Source organism: Chinchilla lanigera, unplaced genomic scaffold, assembly GCF_000276665.1.
Source record: "Chinchilla lanigera isolate Chin_1 unplaced genomic scaffold, ChiLan1.0 scaffold00160, whole genome shotgun sequence".
NCBI classification, from domain to species: domain Eukaryota; kingdom Metazoa; phylum Chordata; class Mammalia; order Rodentia; family Chinchillidae; genus Chinchilla; species Chinchilla lanigera.
The window spans coordinates 1,350,680-1,367,046 of record NW_004955561.1 but is presented as its reverse complement, the minus strand read 5'-3'; the positions used below and the strand labels follow the sequence as shown (position 1 = coordinate 1,367,046).

The window sequence follows — 16,367 nt, the reverse complement described above, 5'->3', positions numbered from 1 at the left end:
TCTCCGGTACCAGGAACTGAACTCATGACCTTGTACTTGCCAGGCAGGCGCTTTGCCACTGAGCTAAATCCCCAGCCCCCTGCCTCAGCCTCTTAAGTGCTGGGATTACAGGCATGTGCCACCACATCCATAACCTTCTACCACAGAAAATTAGTTTTTTTTTGCCTAAAAAAAGAAGTTTTCTAAAGTAGTCTTCCAATGAACTGCTTTGTTTGGTTCTTGGAATTGGACTCAGGGCCTCACATTCTAGGAATGTGGTTTACCACTGAGCCTCCCTCCCTCGCCCCCGGCTAATCAACTTTTCTAAAATGAACGTGTCAAAGATTTTACTCATGACAAATTCATGACAAAACTAGCAAGAGATTACAATCAGTTCAATTAAAAATCCCACACATATAGAGATCTACCAGTGATGATGAGTTAAATGTACAGATTCTTGCCAGACACGGTGGGTATATAACTGTAATCCCAGCACTTGTGGGGCTGAAGCAGGAGGATCACCATGAGTTCAAGGGCAGCCTGGGCTACATAGTGAATTCAAGGCCAATCTGATGCTGTCTCAAAAAAAAAAAAAAAAAAAAATTACAGATTTTTTTGTGGGGAGGGAGGTACTAGGGATATACTTGGGGGTTGAACCCAGGGCCTTCACATTAAGCTATATCTCCACCCCCTTATTTTTCTTTTGAGACAGAGTCTTGCTAAGTCACTCAGGCTGGGCTGGAATCTGTGATACTCCTGCCTCAGCCTCCTAATGTGCTTGGATGTGCTGGGGTGTGCCACCACTCCTGGCTTGGCTTCTGTAGTTTGCCCTCTGCATACCCCATCTCTGGTAAGGGGACTGAGGATGCATGGCTGTGTTTGCCAGAGTCAGCTTCAACAGCAGGCTGGAGCCCATTCTATGGCTGGATTCCATCTCCCTCCATCAAGATCAGATATCCCACCCCCTCTCAGTCTGGGATTGCTGCCAGTATTTGACAGATTTCAAAACTTAGAGCAAGAAATTTCAGCCTTGAACTCAGTCCATTTAGAGGAATTGAAACTCTCAGACCTAAACAATAGATATAATGGTATCAAAAAGCAACAGCAATGGCGGCATATGCCTATAATTCTAGCACTTGGAGGCTGAGGCAGGAGGATTACAAGTTGAGCCCAGCCTGGACAACTTAGCAATTTAGTGAGATCCTGTATTAAAATAAAAAAATAAAAAGGGCTTGGGATGTAGCTCAGTGCAAGGGTCTGAGGTTCAACACCTGGTACCAAAAGTAGGGGATGGAAGCTAGAGCCACTTAGCAACAGTGTGGGGGTTGGGTACATAGTTCAGTGGCATGACGCCTACCCGGCAAGCTTGAGGTCCTGAGTTTGATTCCTGGTTCAAAAATAAATACATACATACACACATACATACATACATTGTGGAAGCCAGGCATGGTGGCACACACCTGTAATCCCAGCACTTGGGAAGCAGAGGCAGGAGGATCTTTGTGAGTTCAGGGACAGCGTGAGCTACAAAGTGAGCTCAAGGCCAGCCTAAACTGCATAGAGAGACCCTATCTCAAAAAGTCAAAAGAAAAAAAAAAAAAAAAGACATTGTGGTGAAATATATATAGCATGACTTTTTCATTTTAAATGCTGGAGTTGTACTAAAAGGGACTGGAGACATGGCTGGAGGGGTAGCATCTGCTAGGCTCTGGGTTCAATCCCCAGCATTGCAAAAGAAAAAAGAAAGCCCAGAAGATTTCTTTTAATTTAGTACTTCCTTTCCCCACTTTCTACGCCTGGACATCTCTAGTGACCCTTCCCCCATGGCTTTGCAACAGATTTGGAAGGAACTCGGGTAAAGGTGCCTCACACTCGGCCTGCTGCTCTTGACTACCATTGCCCCACTTTCTATACCTCAGGCCGCAAGCTAAGTTCCTTATGCTATTTTAATCTCATAACCCATTTTACATTCGAGGAAGCTGATGCTCACAACTAGAGAAATTTGGATAAAAATGAAAATAAAATAAATGTAGAATTTAAACAAAAATTTGAGCAGCTTGCTAAAGTTCACCTCCTTAACAAGACTGGATTTAGAAACCAGGGCTGGGATATGGTGTTTACCTAGCATGGTCAAGGCCCCGGGTCTGAGCCCCAGCACCACAGAGCCTAGATTCTCACTTGGGCTGTCTGGCTCAGGGTCTGTGCTCTCAGTACACGTCCCCAGGAGACATGGAAAGACACGAGCCTGGAGCAGAATGTCATGAAGGATAGAAGCATGTGTCGTACACAAACCTGCCTGGCCCAAAGGAGTATTAAGAAAAACACAGGACTGGGGATGTCACTCAGTGATAAAATGCCTGCTAAACCTGGGCCGGGCATGGTGGCACACCCCTACAACCTCTATCCCCACACTCGGGAGGCTCAGGCAAGAGGATCATGTGTTCTGGGCCAGCCTGGGCTACGTAGTGCAAGGCTGACCTGGCCTACACAGCAACTCTTTGTATCAAAAAACCAAAACCAAAATCAAAAGAATGCTAACTTGAAACCAGTTCATCCAGGCCAGTGTGGGACTGTGGGGGTGTGGCGCACTTTTCTGGTTTTCACTGGGGTGCCCCACCAGGGAGGTGCTCCGCTGGGCCCTCTTCGGCATGCGAGCCACAGGCCACGTGCTGCTTGGCACCTCCTGCTATGTGGAGCAGCTCCTGGACGCCACCGCCACTGAGGAGGCACAGCCCGCCAAGACCAGGGCCTCCTCCCTCCTCCCGGCCTGCCTGAAGCTTCTGCCATGAGGGCCGGAGCCTGGAAGGCTCCCTCAGCCACAGATGAGACTGCAGCCCAAGCACAAGCCGGAGCTGGAGGAGCTGCTCGCCTCCCTGCACCTGCTCACAGCACAGGAGCACACGCGAGGCGGAAGCAGGGTCTGGACGCCATCTGCTGGCTGTCACAGTTAACGTCGGGCTCCTAGCCTGCCCCACTCCTTCCTGCCTGGGCAGCTTAACTGAGCACCCTGACCACCCAGGAGGTGGCTGCCCTCTCCCCTCCGCCCTCTGTCTTCACGCTTACCACCCCTTCGCTCTCGCCATCCACCCGAGTCCTCCGGCAACTGTCACGCCCACCAAGGCTCCACATCCCAGTCTGCAATACACTTCTTATGTGACACATCTTTGCCTGTGTTCTTTGGGTTCTGTTAGAAGGCTGGAAGGGTCACACGAAGAGGAATCGGTTGCTATCCTCTATAATGTGGTGATACAGGAGACGGGCCTTTGTGATTTTAGAAGTCTACTGAATTTGTGCCTTGAGCAGACCACATAATCAACACAAGCACGTTTCCAAATGAAATTTCCCGATCAGAACAGCTTCAGCACAGAGGCTGCATTAAATCACTCCTAATCCCTCAGTGTCACATGTTATAATACCCTTTTAGGGTTTAGGTCAGGGAGTACTCGTCAAGTTATAAGGGTGCCACTTTTCACTAATGCCTGCCCTCGCTTACCTTACACATTCAGAATTTCTACCCTGAGAGTTTCGGTTTGAGCTGTGATCAGTGGCAGAGCATTTGCCTAGCATGGGGGAGGCCCTGGGTTCCATCAGCAAAACCCCCAAATAATGAGCTGGTCAGTAGCTCTGAAGAGGATGAGTTTAAGCTGGCAGCATCAGCATCAGATAGCGACAGAGGACAAGCATGAAAGTCTGTGATTCTCAAACCAGGCATGGTGGAGCACACCTGTAACTCCAGCACTCAGAAGGCTGAGGCAGGAGGATCACAGTGAGTTTAATGCCAGCCTGGGCTACATAGTGAGTTCAAGACCAGCTGAACTATATAGCAAGACCCTGTTGCCAAAAAAAAAAAAAAGCAAGAGAGAAAAAGAAAAGGTCTGTGATTCTCCGCTATAACTCCTTTTTGGATTTAGCAAATACTAAGACAAAGGGCCGAGTTGCCCAAACTTGCCTGGAAAGCTATTGCGGGAAGACACCCCCCACCCTGTGCAGGAAGTGCCGCCAAGGCCAGTGGAAGAGCATTTTCTGTTAAGGTTGGAGGCTGCTCAGGGCTGTGGGGTGGGGCTTCCGGCAGGGAGGCTTGAGGTCTCCGCCAGCACAGAGGCTGCTTCTGTACCCCTCCCATTCCTGACATTAAGAATAGTGAGGGGCATGCTGGTGTTTGTCCTAAGCTGCACTCCTCCCAGGACCAAGAGTTTCACAAGTCTTGAGACATTAACTGTTGTCTCTTGCACCAAGCCCTCTCAGCCAGGGGAAAAATATTTCTTTCTCTGCTTCCAGGAGCTTGGAGTCCAAGGAGTCAAAAATGTGGGAAAGGAAAGGGAAAATGTGGGTCTGATGAGCCTGGGGCTCAGGAAGGGAGGGTCAAAGAGCCAAGGTGCTGGTGCCTGAAGGGGGCCAGGCACATGCCTGGACCTGGTACTGCCCTCAGAGGAGGGGTCTGCAGTAGACAAGATGAGCTGGGAAGTGAGCCCTTGGCCTTAGGCGCTCCTCAGTCCTTGCCCTAACTGCTACTGGAGTGCAGACAAAATTTCAGAAGGCTCCTAAATGCCAAGAGCCTGTGACAAAGCACAGTCACCCCTCAGAAGGACCCCAAATAAGGAAAAAGCTGCTTGTAGTTTTTTTGTTTTTTTGTGGGTTTTTTTTTTTTTTTTGTCTTTTTGAGACAGTGTCTTGCAGTTCAGGCTGGCCTTGAGCTCACTTTGGAGCCCAGGCTGGTCTCGAACTCATAACAATCCTCCTGCCTCAGCCTCCTGAGTGCTGGGATTACAGGTGTGCGCCAGCATGCCCGGTGAGAATTTTGTTTTGAAAGCAATGCCACAGTGAACCTCTTTCTGCATCTGGCATTTTTCTGTTTAGAGATTATGCACCGGGTTTTGCATGTTTCTCTCTCTCTCTCTCTCTCTCTCTCTCTCTCCCTCCCTCCCTCCCTCCCTCCTTTTCTCCCTCTCTCCCTCCCTCTCTCTCTTTCTTTTGGTCTCTGAGACAGGTCTTGGTATGCAGTCCGGCTGGCCTTTAACTTGTAATCCTCCTGCTTCAGCCTTCCCATTGCTGAGATCACAGGCCTGAATCAGCACGCGGTTCAGGTTGTGTTTTTCGAAATGGGTTTACTGGACCAAAGAATGAAGCCGTTTTTTCTTCTTCCCAATTTCCCCTCCAAGATTGTGCATACTGATGGCTTTAAATCAGAGGGCTCCTGGGAACTGGTACGGTAATCTGAAAGTCTCGACCTGGCTTTTTCCTGGTTTGACCTTAAGACAAGTCGTCTACCCAGAGGAAATGGCTCCAAGGCTCCCGTGCCTCAATTTCCCCAGAACACAGGCGTGATCTCGTACCTTACCTTACCCGCTAGGGCTCAAACAATGTCCCTCCTCTTCGCGTTTCTGAGCCCCGCCTGCTCCGCATTCCGATTGACAGTCAGCCTGACCGATCAGCGCGCAGCAAGAGAGCATGGGGGCGGGGCTAGATGCGCACGCGCACAGCGCCTCCCGGGAAATGGGCGCGCTCGTGGCGTGGGGTCGGGGCGTGGGTGGCTGGCGGCTGGCGCTGGGAGCCCGCTTGCCGCCCTGGGACGCAGGCTTCTGCACTGAGCCCGGGTGATTGCGCGCCCTCCGTTTGCGTGGGAGGGAGCCGGGCGGGGGAGGGGTGTCGGTCTGGTTGTAACCCCGGCCCCGCTGCGTGGCGCCGGGGCTCCCTCGGGGCGGAGAGGCGGGCGCGAGGCTGCCCTCACGCTTGGCCCTTGTTTCCAGGCTTCAGTCGTGGCGCGGCGGCGACCGCGAGGCGCTGCTGCTCGAGCTGCGGGCCGCCGTGGTGGAGCACAGAGGTGAGGGTCCCGGCCCGCGCCGCTTCCTGCCGGGCACAGGCGGCTCTGTGCGCGGCCCGCCGGGTGGCCTCGGGAAAATGAGCTTGGGGCTCAGCCTGCATTTAGAGATTTGTTCATTTTTCTGCGCCATTTGTTGAGCAAGTGTCGTTTGGCTGATTTTCTAGGTGGGCTGCAAAGTGCCGGAAGGGGCAGATAGAGTTCCTGTCCTCGGGGAGCCCATATTCCAATGAGATTAATGTTCTGATGAATCACATTAATTACCAGCGATCAGTGTTCTGATTAAGCTCGGACGGGCTGTTAGGATGGCAGGGCCTCTGCGAGGGGGCAGACGTTACACTGAAGCCGGGATAACGTGCAGAAGCCAGGCTTGTGACGGGGACAGAGGAAAGACCGAGTGCGAAAGTCCGGAGGTGGCAGTGAGCTTGGCCTGTGTGAAGTGGGGTCTGCTCGTGTCTGAGAATCATCGGGGGGCCCGTGTTCGGTGAACAAGGTCACCTTCGAAGTCCTTCATACAGGTTTGCCAGCGCTTTTGTTGATGTCCATGCAATACTGTGTGTGTTTCAGGACCTCTGGTGACGCTGAACAAGCCGCAGGGTCTGCCGGTGACAGGTATGGGCAGCGGCGAAAAAAGGTGCGCAAAGGGGTGTGAGGGCCCTGAGGGGAACGGTGAACACACGGGCATGGGACGCCGCCTCGGCCTCTGGGAGCAGCCCATCCTTCCCCTCTCATTTCCAGGAAAACCTGGAGAGCTGACGTTGCTCTCCGTGTTGCCAGACCTGAGCCAGTCCCTGGGTTGTCCGAGCCTCCAGGTGATCCGAGCGCCGGGGAAGTGAGTGAAGGGCGGGGACTTCATTCTTTGAGGGGTAATATGTGGCAGACACTCTGCAGTTGGCAGCAGTTGTTAGGGCTTTTGGCGCTGAGCTCCCTGGGGCCAGGGCACATGAGAAACACATTAAGCTCTGTAGTCTGGGATCTTGTTTCCTAGCAGGTTTGGGGTGTAGTCGTGGTGGTTCTGTTGGGCCTTAAGCAGGTTTGTGTGCCTCCTAGGAACTCTCTCTGCGTGCCTAAGGGACTTTGAGTGATTTGTCCCTTTTCCAGGGAGACTTCTGGGCTTGTGCTCCTTTCCACTTGTCCCCAGACAGCGAGCCGTCTCCAGAAGTTCTTCATCCGCTCGAGGAGAGCCCACAGGCCCACAGCCACATACTGGTAAGCAGTGCTGGGAGGCTCCTTTGACAGTGGGGTGGTCCCCAAAGACCACTCCCTGACTCCTCTGCCCCCTTCCCAGGGCGGTTACCAATGGGATCCCGGATGCTTCTGAGGGGCAGATCCTCGCAGCGCTGACACTGCAGCACATTGGTGGTGTCAGTGTCGTAAGTTGGGGTCAGCAGGGAAGAGGCAGGTCCCTCCATGTGTGTCACCCTACATGGGCAGGCAAGTGGCCCTACCTGGATGTGGCCTGTCCCCGAGTCTGCAGGGAGTGGGCAGACCTGGGATATTGTACTAGGTGTGTGTGAAGCTTGCTCATCTTCTGCTGATTCCATAGGTGATTCCGGTGAAGTGCCCATCTCGAAGGGACCTCTTGGAGGGTGTCAAGAGGACCCTCAGCCACTTCCGTGTAATGGCCACAGGCTCTGGCTGTGCCCTGATCCAGCTGCAGCCCCTCACATGTGGGTTTGGAGCCCCAGGCAGCCTTTAGAACAGCACTTGGGTCAGCGAGGGGGGCAAGGGTGACTTAGCAGCAGCCTAGGGAGTGTCTGAGGGACCTCAGAGGGATGTGGCCAGGCCCAGCCAGAGGAGGCAGCTTCAGGCTTCCACACACATAGCTCAGCTCCGAGTAGGAAGGAGCAGCTCCGTCCCGGGTAGCTTCAGCAATCCAAGGGTGTGGCCACAGGCTGATGGTTGGCCGCCCTGCTGGTCCTGGCCAGCTCCATGCCCCTCTGTGGAGGCAGAGCCGCCTCACCACTTCCCTGTGACCTGAGTACAGGGCTGGTGTTTCCCCAGGAGGGAAGGGGGACATCACCACCTGTCCTGTCTCTCCTGTCACCCAGTGTTCCCCAGTCAGCTGCAGGTACACATGATGCTGCAGCTCTGCCCTGTGCTTGGGGACCACACCTATTCTGCTCGAGCGGGCACTGTCCTGGGCCAGCGCTTTCTGTTGTCTGCTGAGAACACTAAGCCTCAAAGACAGGTATCCAAGGCCTGCCCCTTTTAGAGTGGGGCTGGGTGGCAGCTGGGGACGAGGGGGGCTGGCACCCACAGACTGGCTGTGCAGCTGGGGACAGGAGGTGGCCCTCTCAAATCCAAGCTGTCTAGATCCCTGTCTTGCTGTTTTTTGGGCAAATGACAGCTCTCAGGCCTCCTTCTGCCCATCTGTTCAGTGAGGGAGGTGAAGCCACTGACTTCCCCACTTTGGGTCTGTTTGGCACATGGGACAAAAGAGGATGTGTGTATCAGGGTTGCTCTGGCAACCCCAACACCCGCACAGGGTGCAGCACTACTCTCCTTGTAATCTGGGGATGGGGTACGCACAGGTTTTGCCCCACCCTTCACACGGGGCCCAGGGCTGTGGCTGTCCAGCCAGATGGGGGCAGTGGTGGTCCTGCCCATGAAGGTTTCAGCAATTCCTTCTTCCACTGCTTTCCAACCCGCTGATGCAGAGCTCCCCCGGCTGAGAGAAGGGCTGAGGGTGGGGTGGGGTTGAGCTGTGTGTTCTGGAGAAATGATCTGGCAAAGCCCTAACCATGAACGTGCGCAGAGGGAGGTGGACTGAGCCGCAGTTGGCTGCAGGGGGAGGAGAGAGGAAGTGCGCAGCCACCTGGAGCTAGGGTGCTTAAGTCTGCCCTGTCTCTCCCACCCAGGCCCTGGATGATGCCCTCCTCAGACGCCTCCACCTGACCCCTGCCCAGGCCGCACAGCTGCCCTTGCACCTGCACCTGCACCAGCTGCTCCTCCCCGGCAGCAGGCCTGCCGATGCACCCATCGAGCTGCGGGCACCCCTGCCTCGGTATTTCTCCAGGACCCTGCAGTGTCTGGGGCTCTGCCAGCAGTAGTCCCCTCTGTGTTGCCCCCAGAAAGCAGGGGATGGAGGCCTCTGGCCAGGCCCAAAGGATGGGGTCACTGTCAGCTGCTGTAAGGCCATGGCTTACGTCCCAGATATGTGTCTAGGCAAATCTGAGAACAGGTTTTGGGATGTCAGGTGGGTGACTGCTCTGTGGACTTGAAATAATAAAAGGTTCTAACCTCATGGTCTGGTCATCTTTGTGTTTTTGAGACAAGGTCTCTGTGCGTGACCAGCTTGCCTCCCACTGGTCCTTCCCTCTGCTTCCCAGTGAGCTCTATCCCAGCCCTTCCTCACTATGTTTGAGTGTGTGGCATTAAGTACACTTAAATTGTGTACTTAATATAATACGTGACCATCATGTCTTCAGATCTGTTCATTTTGTAAAACTAAAATTCTGTCCATGAAACTCTAACTTGCCATTGCCCCTACAGCCAGCTCTAGTAGCCACCATTCTGCATCTCTATGGAATTGGCTAGTACCTCATCTACATTGTTATATCTTTTAAAGAGCCCAGCACTGGGAGGCTGAGGCAGGATCACAAATTTGAAGTTAGCCTGGGCTATGTGATGAGACCTTGTCTCAAAAAACAAAAAATTTAAATTTTAAAACTTGTGGAAGCTGGGCATGATGGTGCTCGCCCATAATCCCAGCACTCAGGAGGCTGAGGCAGGAGGATCACTGTGAGTTTGAGGCCAGCCTGGGCTACACACTGAGTCCAAGGCCAGTCTGAACTACATAGTGAGACCTTCTCTCGAAAAAACAAGAACTTGTGAAGCCATGGCCCAGTGTGCTGGCACACACCTGTAATCCAGCACTCAAGAGGCTGAGGTAGGAGGATTCTACAAGTTTGAGGCCAACCTGGGCTACAAAGTGTGTTCAAGGTCATCCTGAACTGCATAGCAAGACCCTGTCTCAAAAAGACCCCCACCACCCCCGCAAAAAAAAGGCAGGCATAGTGACATACACCTGTAATCCCAGCACTTGGGAGACAGGCAGGAGGATTGCCATGAATTTGAAGCCAGCCTGGGCTACATAGTGAGTTCAAGGACACCTTGAACTACATAGCAAGACCCTGTCTCAAAAAACAAAATTTGTGGGATAGGGTTAGGGGTATTAGTAGTAGGGTGGCAGAGCTCATGTTCAGCATATGCAAGGCGGGGTTCAGTCCCCAGCACCATACAATACACACAATAGTGAAACCTCAAAGATACACTGTGCCTGAATCTCTTGATTTAAAGACTAATGATAAAGTGACAGCCACATAAGCCCCATTTGGGCCACAGAATAGACAGTCCTCTCCTTTCAGAGTAGCAATTCTCAACCCTGAACCAACATGAGAATCCTCCCCCTTGGGTAGCTTAAATCTACATCCTTGCCATGGCACTACCCCAAGATCTGGTTTAGTTGGCCTTATGTAGAGACGCTGGCATCAGCCTTTTTCCATTAAATGTTTTTTGCAGTGTTGAGGCTGGAGGCCATGGCCTCATGTACTAACACGCCCTGTACTGTGGAGCCATACCTTCAATCTTGTTTCAAAAGTTCCCCACAGAGTTCTGTCCAGTCTGGATTGGAGACTCCTGCCTTGACCTGGAAGGATTCTGTCCATGCTCTCTAAAGTTACCAGGAGGCTGAGACAGGATTGCACTGACTTTGAGGTCAGCCTGGGCTACACAGTGAATCCGAGCCAGCCTGAACTACATAGCAAGACCCTGTCTCCAAAAAAAAAGTTTTACCACATACTTACGTTTCCACAAATGAACTCATACTGCACCCATTCTCTTGGGACCTGTTCTCTCCACACGTGTGTGTGTGTGCCATGCACACGCAGCTGGAACCCCAGAGGTTGAGCAGACTGCAGGCACCTGTTCCCTGTCACTGGTCAGCGCTTCCCCTTGGCTGTTGTGCAGTGCTGCTGTGAGCCCGCTGGGTGCATTTCCAACTCCAGGTATGCATGAGTTTTGGGGTCAGAGTCACAGTGTTTATCTTCAACCTGACAGATACCTCCTAGAGCTGCCCTGACAAACTGTCACAACCGAGCAGCTTAAAATCACAAATGTGCTCTCTTGGCTCTGGAGGCCAGAGGCCCAAGCCACGCTCCACGGAGAAGGCGTCCTCATTCTCATGGCTCCACCTGCCCCCTGGCTTGTGGCCAACTCACAAGAGTCTCCACCTCCAGCTCTTTCTTCTTCCTGCCTTTCCTTCCTCCTCTCTTTTCTTCTTGCTCCTTTATTTTGCGGGGAGGGTGTCCTGGGGATTGGACTCTGGGCCTAGCGTAGGCTAAGCACATGTGCTGCCACTGAGCTACACCCCCGGTCTCTGTTTCCAGTTTCCCATAGCTTTTGCGGGAGTTAGGAATACACCACCCTGGCCCGTTGACTAGTCCAGGTCAAAGACACTTGAAAGACAGCAGGTATAAGATCACTCTGACTGCCAGGTATGGTGGCACACACCTGTAATCCCAGCACTTGGGAGACTGAGGCAGGAGGATTAATGTGAGTTTGAGGCTAACCTGGGCTACACAGTGAGTTCAAGGTAAGACCTTATCTCAAAAAACTGAAAAAAAAGAAAAAGATCACTTTGACCTTTGCGCCATTTCTTAAAAGCACAGGAAATTCCCACAGGACAGATGCCCTTCCTTGGAGGGTGGAGGGTAGGAGGGGAGGGAGAGGGTATGTAAAAAGAATTAAGATGTGTTATGTACATGTTCTAACTCCCTATGATAAAGTGATCATTATCGGTCACAAACATGTACTAATTAAAATAAATATTTTTAAAAAACAGAAGAAAAGATGCTTTTTCTACACTAGCAAGGTACAACATCCTTATCCCAAAGGATACAAAGTCAAAATCCAGAGAATTCTTTACAGACCTTGTTAAAATAATTCCAGTGCTGGATGTAACTCAGCAGTAGAGCCATGCATTTAGTTAGCATACACAAGGCCCTGGATTCTAACTCTAGCACTGAAAAACAGAATTGTTTTTTGTGGGGTCTTTTTTGAGATAGAGTGTCACTATGTAGTTCAAGCTGGCCTCAAAGTTGTGGTCATCTTCCTGCCTCAGCCACCATGCCTGGCTAAAGTTATTTTTTATTTTTGTTTTGTTTTTCTTCCGGTACCGGGAATCGAACTCACGACCTTGTGCTTGCCTGGCAAGCGCTGTGCCACTGAGCTAAATCCCCAGCCCCTAAAGTTATCTTTTAAATAAAAATAAATCTGGACACACAAGGTATGGTGGTGCCCAACTGTAATCCCAACACTCAGGAGGCTGAGGCAGGCAGATCCTTGCAAAGTTCGGGAGGCCAGCCTCGGCTACATAGTTCAAGGACAGCCTGGGCTACAAAGTGAGAGTGTGTCTCAAAAAACAAAACAAAACACTGTCCCACCCCTGAGAAATAACATAGTTTACAACAGTGTTTGGTCAAGGTAATTCTCTCCTCTGTGGCTGTCTGTAATCTTACTGGTTGATTGTAATTTGACCCATATTGTAGGCACCCCTCCTGACTTTGCTCTATAAAACTTCTGAGTTGGCAACCCATCAGGACCTTCCTGTCTCTCAGGAGCTGCTCCTATTCCCATCCCTATTCCCCAATACATTTTCCTACTCTTAAAAAGAAAGAAAAAAAAAAAAAGAAAGAAAGAAACAAAAGCTAGATGTGGTGGCTCATAACTGTAATCCCAGCCATCTGGGAGCCCAGTATGGGCAATTAAGCACCTTAGAGGGACCCTGTCTTGAGGAAATGGAGATGTAGTTCAGGTACAAAGGCCCTGGGTTCAATCCACTGTAACAACAAAATAAAATAAGAATGATAAAGTAAGTCCTATCTTTTAAGACTGCCCATATAAATTAGTTGCTTCATTACAATTATTTTCTGTCCAATCCAGCATTATAAGTCCCCTATCCAAGTACTATCCAGGCCTGACCATGCTTAGCTTCTGAGATCAGGCGAGACCAGGCGTGTTCAGGGTGGTATGATCGTAGACAATCCGGCATTATAAGTAACTGACTCTAGTCCCTCTTTGGGTCTTCATTTATGAGGATTCCTTGCCACGTGAGCTTATACTAAATAAATTTATATCTTTTTCTCCTATTAATATGTCCCACATAATTTAATTTCAGACCCAGCCAAGACCATACAAGGATGGAAGAAGAATTTTTCCATCCCTACACCTTGTTTCATCTCATCTGATTTTTTTTAGGGGCTAAAGGTACTGCTGTTTGAACCAGGGCCTCACACTGAGCTACATCCCAGCCACTCCTCTCCTTTTGAGACAGTTTCACTGAATCGCCTAGGTGGGACTCAAGTGAAATCTTCCTGCCTCAGGCTCCCAAATGCTGGGATTACAGGCATGCACCACCATGCTTGGCTTCTTCTGACTCTTATAAGGACACTTGTTGGGTTTGGGGCCCACCCAGATAATCCCAGATGCTCTCATCTCATCAATTTAACTATACTTGCATGACCCCACCCAAGCACAGTCACACTTTAGATATCTCGGGGTGCCCAACCTCGGGGCACCATTCAACCCACTACTACCAGGAGATGCCAGACTCCGTAACAAGGGTGTGGCTGGGAGGTTTCAGTTTTAGGGACTTGGACTCCTCGCAGAGGAAGGGAAGGATCCATGTCCTCAGGAGGAGCGGAGTTCAGGCAAGGTGACCCTGTCCCCCGCTCCTGTTGTTACGTCCCAGTGCCTGTCACCCTGCCAGTCTGGCTTGTCCTCTGGGACTGGGGGGCTCCTGGTGGCCAGAAGAAGGCCCCCACCTTCCACTCACTGCCACAAGGTCTTGGGCAAGCCAAGCTCTCCAGACTGCGTCTTCCAGACTCGGCTTCTCATCTGTGTAGTCCCTGCACAGAAAGCGTAGAAGTTCCCTGCTGGAGATTCAGGCTCTGGCTCTTGCCCTGGCTGGGCCTTCAGGGAGAGGTCTCCCCCCGCCTGCCCTCCATAGCAAGGGAGCCAACCCAGAATACTCCATTTGCTCCTTTTTATTTGGTGCTGAATCCAGGCCAGGGCCAGGGGTTAGACCTGGGGTTTCTCCAACCTCACATTCCCGGTGGCCCCCTGGGTCCCAGTGGAGGTCATGGGAGGCTCAGCCTCTTTAGAGTATATGCCTGGGCCTTGGGTTTGTCGCATGGTCTGGCCTTGAACTTGCCCTTGGCCTTGACCCTCCTAGGGGTGCTAGGAAGAGGTGCAGCATCAAAGAACACAGGGTACAAGGCACTTCCAGAACGGGGGCCTCGAGGGCACTGAGGAGCAACAGCCTCGGTTTGAGAGGAGAGGAAAGGAGAGAGGATCAGGGGTCTGTCTGGGAAGAGAGTTCTGGGACTGCCCTCTGCCTGTGCCCTCCAGCCCTGACCCCAGTGCCCGTTGCTGCCTGTCAGAGAAAGTCACAGTTCAAGGCCCACCTTTTTCAGCTTTGGGATGCTGGGCGCCAGCTTGACGGCAGGGTTGGGTGGGAGGCAAATGAAAACCTTGGCCGTAGGCAGAGTCAGCAAGGCCTTGCCTGTGGACGACAGGGCCTTGGAGCCCACCAGCGCGCAGAGCTGCGGTCTGAGGCCCCGCCCACAGGGTCGCAGTGCAGGCAGCTGGACCCTGGGCTGGAGGCTGGGGACAGGGGGCAGGGCTGTAGAGCAAGGGACACTGTGAGGACAGGGAGGTCTGGCTCACGGCTGCCCCACAGGGTCATGGGTGGAGAGGGTATGAGCATAGGGCTGGGGGCCCACAGACCTGGGTCTGCATCCCGGCTCTGACCCTTCTGAGCTCTGCAACCTCGGGCAACTTCCTCACACTTCCTGCTACCTGGGCTGGAAAGTGGGGGATAGCACCCACCTCACTAGCTGCTATGAGGACAGAGGAGCCGGGCAGGGGTCCACTGCTAAGCGCTATAGAGCTTCTTTCCTGTCGCCCCAACTCTGCCCAGAGGCAAAGGCAGAATTTTGCAAACACCGGGCTCTGGGCCACAGCTGGCTAGCAGCCCCTCCATGTGACTGCCTGGCTGGGGACTGCTCTGCAGGGACAGTACTTACAGGGATGTATACTTATAAAGAAAACTTGGTGAGCCACAGCTTTGACTGGGGCTCCTTGGTGGGCAGGCAAACCTGGGTGGCTCAGAGGGGCTTGGAGAGCAGCAGAAGTCACCGCAGGACCCCAGGCTGTAGGAGAGTGTAGGGGTCTTCAGGAGCAAAGGTGGTTGGCCTGCTCAGGACTGGGGCTCTTTTTGCCTTGCCTTTCTTCCCCTTTCCGGGGACCGAGGTAGTGGCAGCAGAGGCTGGCTTTTCCATGTGCCCCTGGCTCCTGTCCCCAGCAACTTTCCTAGAAGCTGACCTGTGGGTAGGGGTCCCCGAGTCCTTGCCTTCCCCAGAGCCTCGCCGGGTCAGCAGATGAGGAAGTGTAGGGCGGACCCCCGTCTTTCGATGACTCAGGGCCAGGGGCTTCTTGATGGTGGAGCCCTTCACCAGGAGCCGGATGCCCACATACTGTGGCACCTCCACTGCAGGCTGCAGACAAGAAGAGGAGACAAGGTCACTCAGACAGCAGGCCAGGGACACTCGGCCTGGGAGGTGCTGGGGCAAAGATGGACGAAGCAGTTTCTGAGGCCCTGGTCAGAACTGGAAGGCCTCCTTCCAGGTGTCGCCCCAGGTGTCCCAGAGCCCCTCGGCCATTCCCACTGTTTGCCCTCTGCCCCAGGGGAATATGTCTGTGGCTCCCCTCCTGGAGCCCACCAAGGAAGCACTGTCCAATCCACACACGACGCAGGAGGAGCAAGTGCTGACAGCCACACAGCTGCAGCACTCGGGGCTGCCCAGTTACGGGGACAGAAACTACCAGGCTTAGGACGGCGGAGGGAGCTGGGTGTGGTGGCATATGCCTGTAGTCCCAGCTGCTCGAGAGGCTGAGGTGAGGACAGCCTGGGAGCTTAGACCGACCATCCCAGAATCTGTCCAGTCCCCAGAATCCTGCAGTGTGCTAGAGCCACCAGAGCTGCTGGGCAGCCCCAGCAGACAAGGAAAAGCATCCTTACAGAGTTGCATTTAATGAATGTAAAATGGACAACATGACTCAAGACTGACTGTATATATATATATATATATATATATATATAAATATTTTTGGTGGCACTGGAGATTGAACCCAGGGCCTTCATACAGAGCTACCTCTCTAGCTCTCCCTTTCTGGAATTTTGAAGCAGAATCTCACTAAGTCTCTAATTTGTCCAGGCTGAGCTCAAACTTTCGATTCTCCTGTCTCAGGCTCCCAGAGTACTGGGACTATAGGCATGTACCCATCACCATCCTCAGCTTTTATTTTCTTTTTTTGAGATGGGTTAGTGCTAAATTGCCCAGGCTAGGCTGAGCATGGTAGCGCACACCTGTAACCCCAGCACTTGGGAAGCTGAGGCAGAAGGATCACTGCAAGTTTGAGGACAGTCTGGGTTACAAAGTAAGTTCAAGGCCAGCCTGAACTCCATAGTGAAACCCTGTCTCAAAAGGACAAAAAAAAAAACAAA

At 52.5% G+C, this 16,367-nt stretch overlaps 3 protein-coding genes across 9 annotated transcripts in view; 2 read left to right on the top strand and 1 right to left on the bottom strand.

Annotated features, from left to right (window-relative positions):
• Positions 1–3,140, top strand: part of Cidec (cell death-inducing DFFA-like effector c) — a gene marked incomplete at its 5' end in the record, with an annotated part of 12,238 nt that extends 9,098 nt beyond the window's left edge. For all 3 annotated transcript variants that reach the window (XM_013509091.1, XM_013509090.1, XM_013509089.1), the window contains 1 exon segment: positions 2,600–3,140. In XM_013509091.1, the coding sequence (XP_013364545.1) occupies positions 2,600–2,768 (169 nt within the window).
• A 2,272-nt stretch (positions 3,141–5,412) lies between these two features.
• On the top strand, positions 5,413–9,044 carry Rpusd3 (RNA pseudouridylate synthase domain containing 3). 4 transcript variants are annotated; one of them, XM_005413036.2, is made up of 9 exons: positions 5,413–5,573; positions 5,727–5,800; positions 6,365–6,409; positions 6,536–6,629; positions 6,899–7,006; positions 7,086–7,170; positions 7,344–7,467; positions 7,849–7,988; positions 8,659–9,044. In XM_005413036.2, exons 1-9 carry the CDS (start codon positions 5,428–5,430, stop codon positions 8,848–8,850), a joined length of 1,008 nt encoding a protein of 335 aa, XP_005413093.1. In that variant the 5' UTR covers positions 5,413–5,427; the 3' UTR covers positions 8,851–9,044. The 4 variants fall into 4 exon arrangements, with proteins under 4 accessions (XP_005413093.1, XP_013364566.1, XP_005413095.1 ...); XM_013509112.1 differs by having other exon boundaries at positions 7,086–7,231; positions 8,659–8,749; XM_005413038.2 differs by lacking the exon at positions 7,086–7,170 and having other exon boundaries at positions 6,536–6,609.
• A 4,785-nt stretch (positions 9,045–13,829) lies between these two features.
• The window catches only part of Ttll3 (tubulin tyrosine ligase-like family member 3), a gene marked incomplete in the record, with an annotated part of 22,840 nt that continues 20,302 nt past the window's right edge, over positions 13,830–16,367 (bottom strand). Inside the window, 3 exon segments of one of the 2 annotated variants that reach the window (XM_013509082.1) lie at positions 13,830–14,483; positions 14,588–14,664; positions 15,185–15,357. In XM_013509082.1, coding sequence (XP_013364536.1) covers positions 14,248–14,483; positions 14,588–14,664; positions 15,185–15,357 — 486 coding nt within the window. 2 annotated transcript variants of the gene reach the window in all.

What these genes read in the sequence shown, in the direction of transcription:
- Rpusd3 (XM_005413036.2), top strand. Translation starts at nt 5,428, where the DNA reads ATGGGGGCGGGGCTAGATGCGCACGCGCACAGCGCCTCCCGGGAAATG. An exon ending in CGCCGTGGTGGAGCACAGAG is followed by an intron (nt 5,801 to 6,364) that starts GTGAGGGTCCCG and finishes TGTGTGTTTCAG; the next exon opens with GACCTCTGGTGACGCTGAAC. An exon ending in AGGCCCACAGCCACATACTG is followed by an intron (nt 7,007 to 7,085) that starts GTAAGCAGTGCT and finishes CCCCCTTCCCAG; the next exon opens with GGCGGTTACCAATGGGATCC.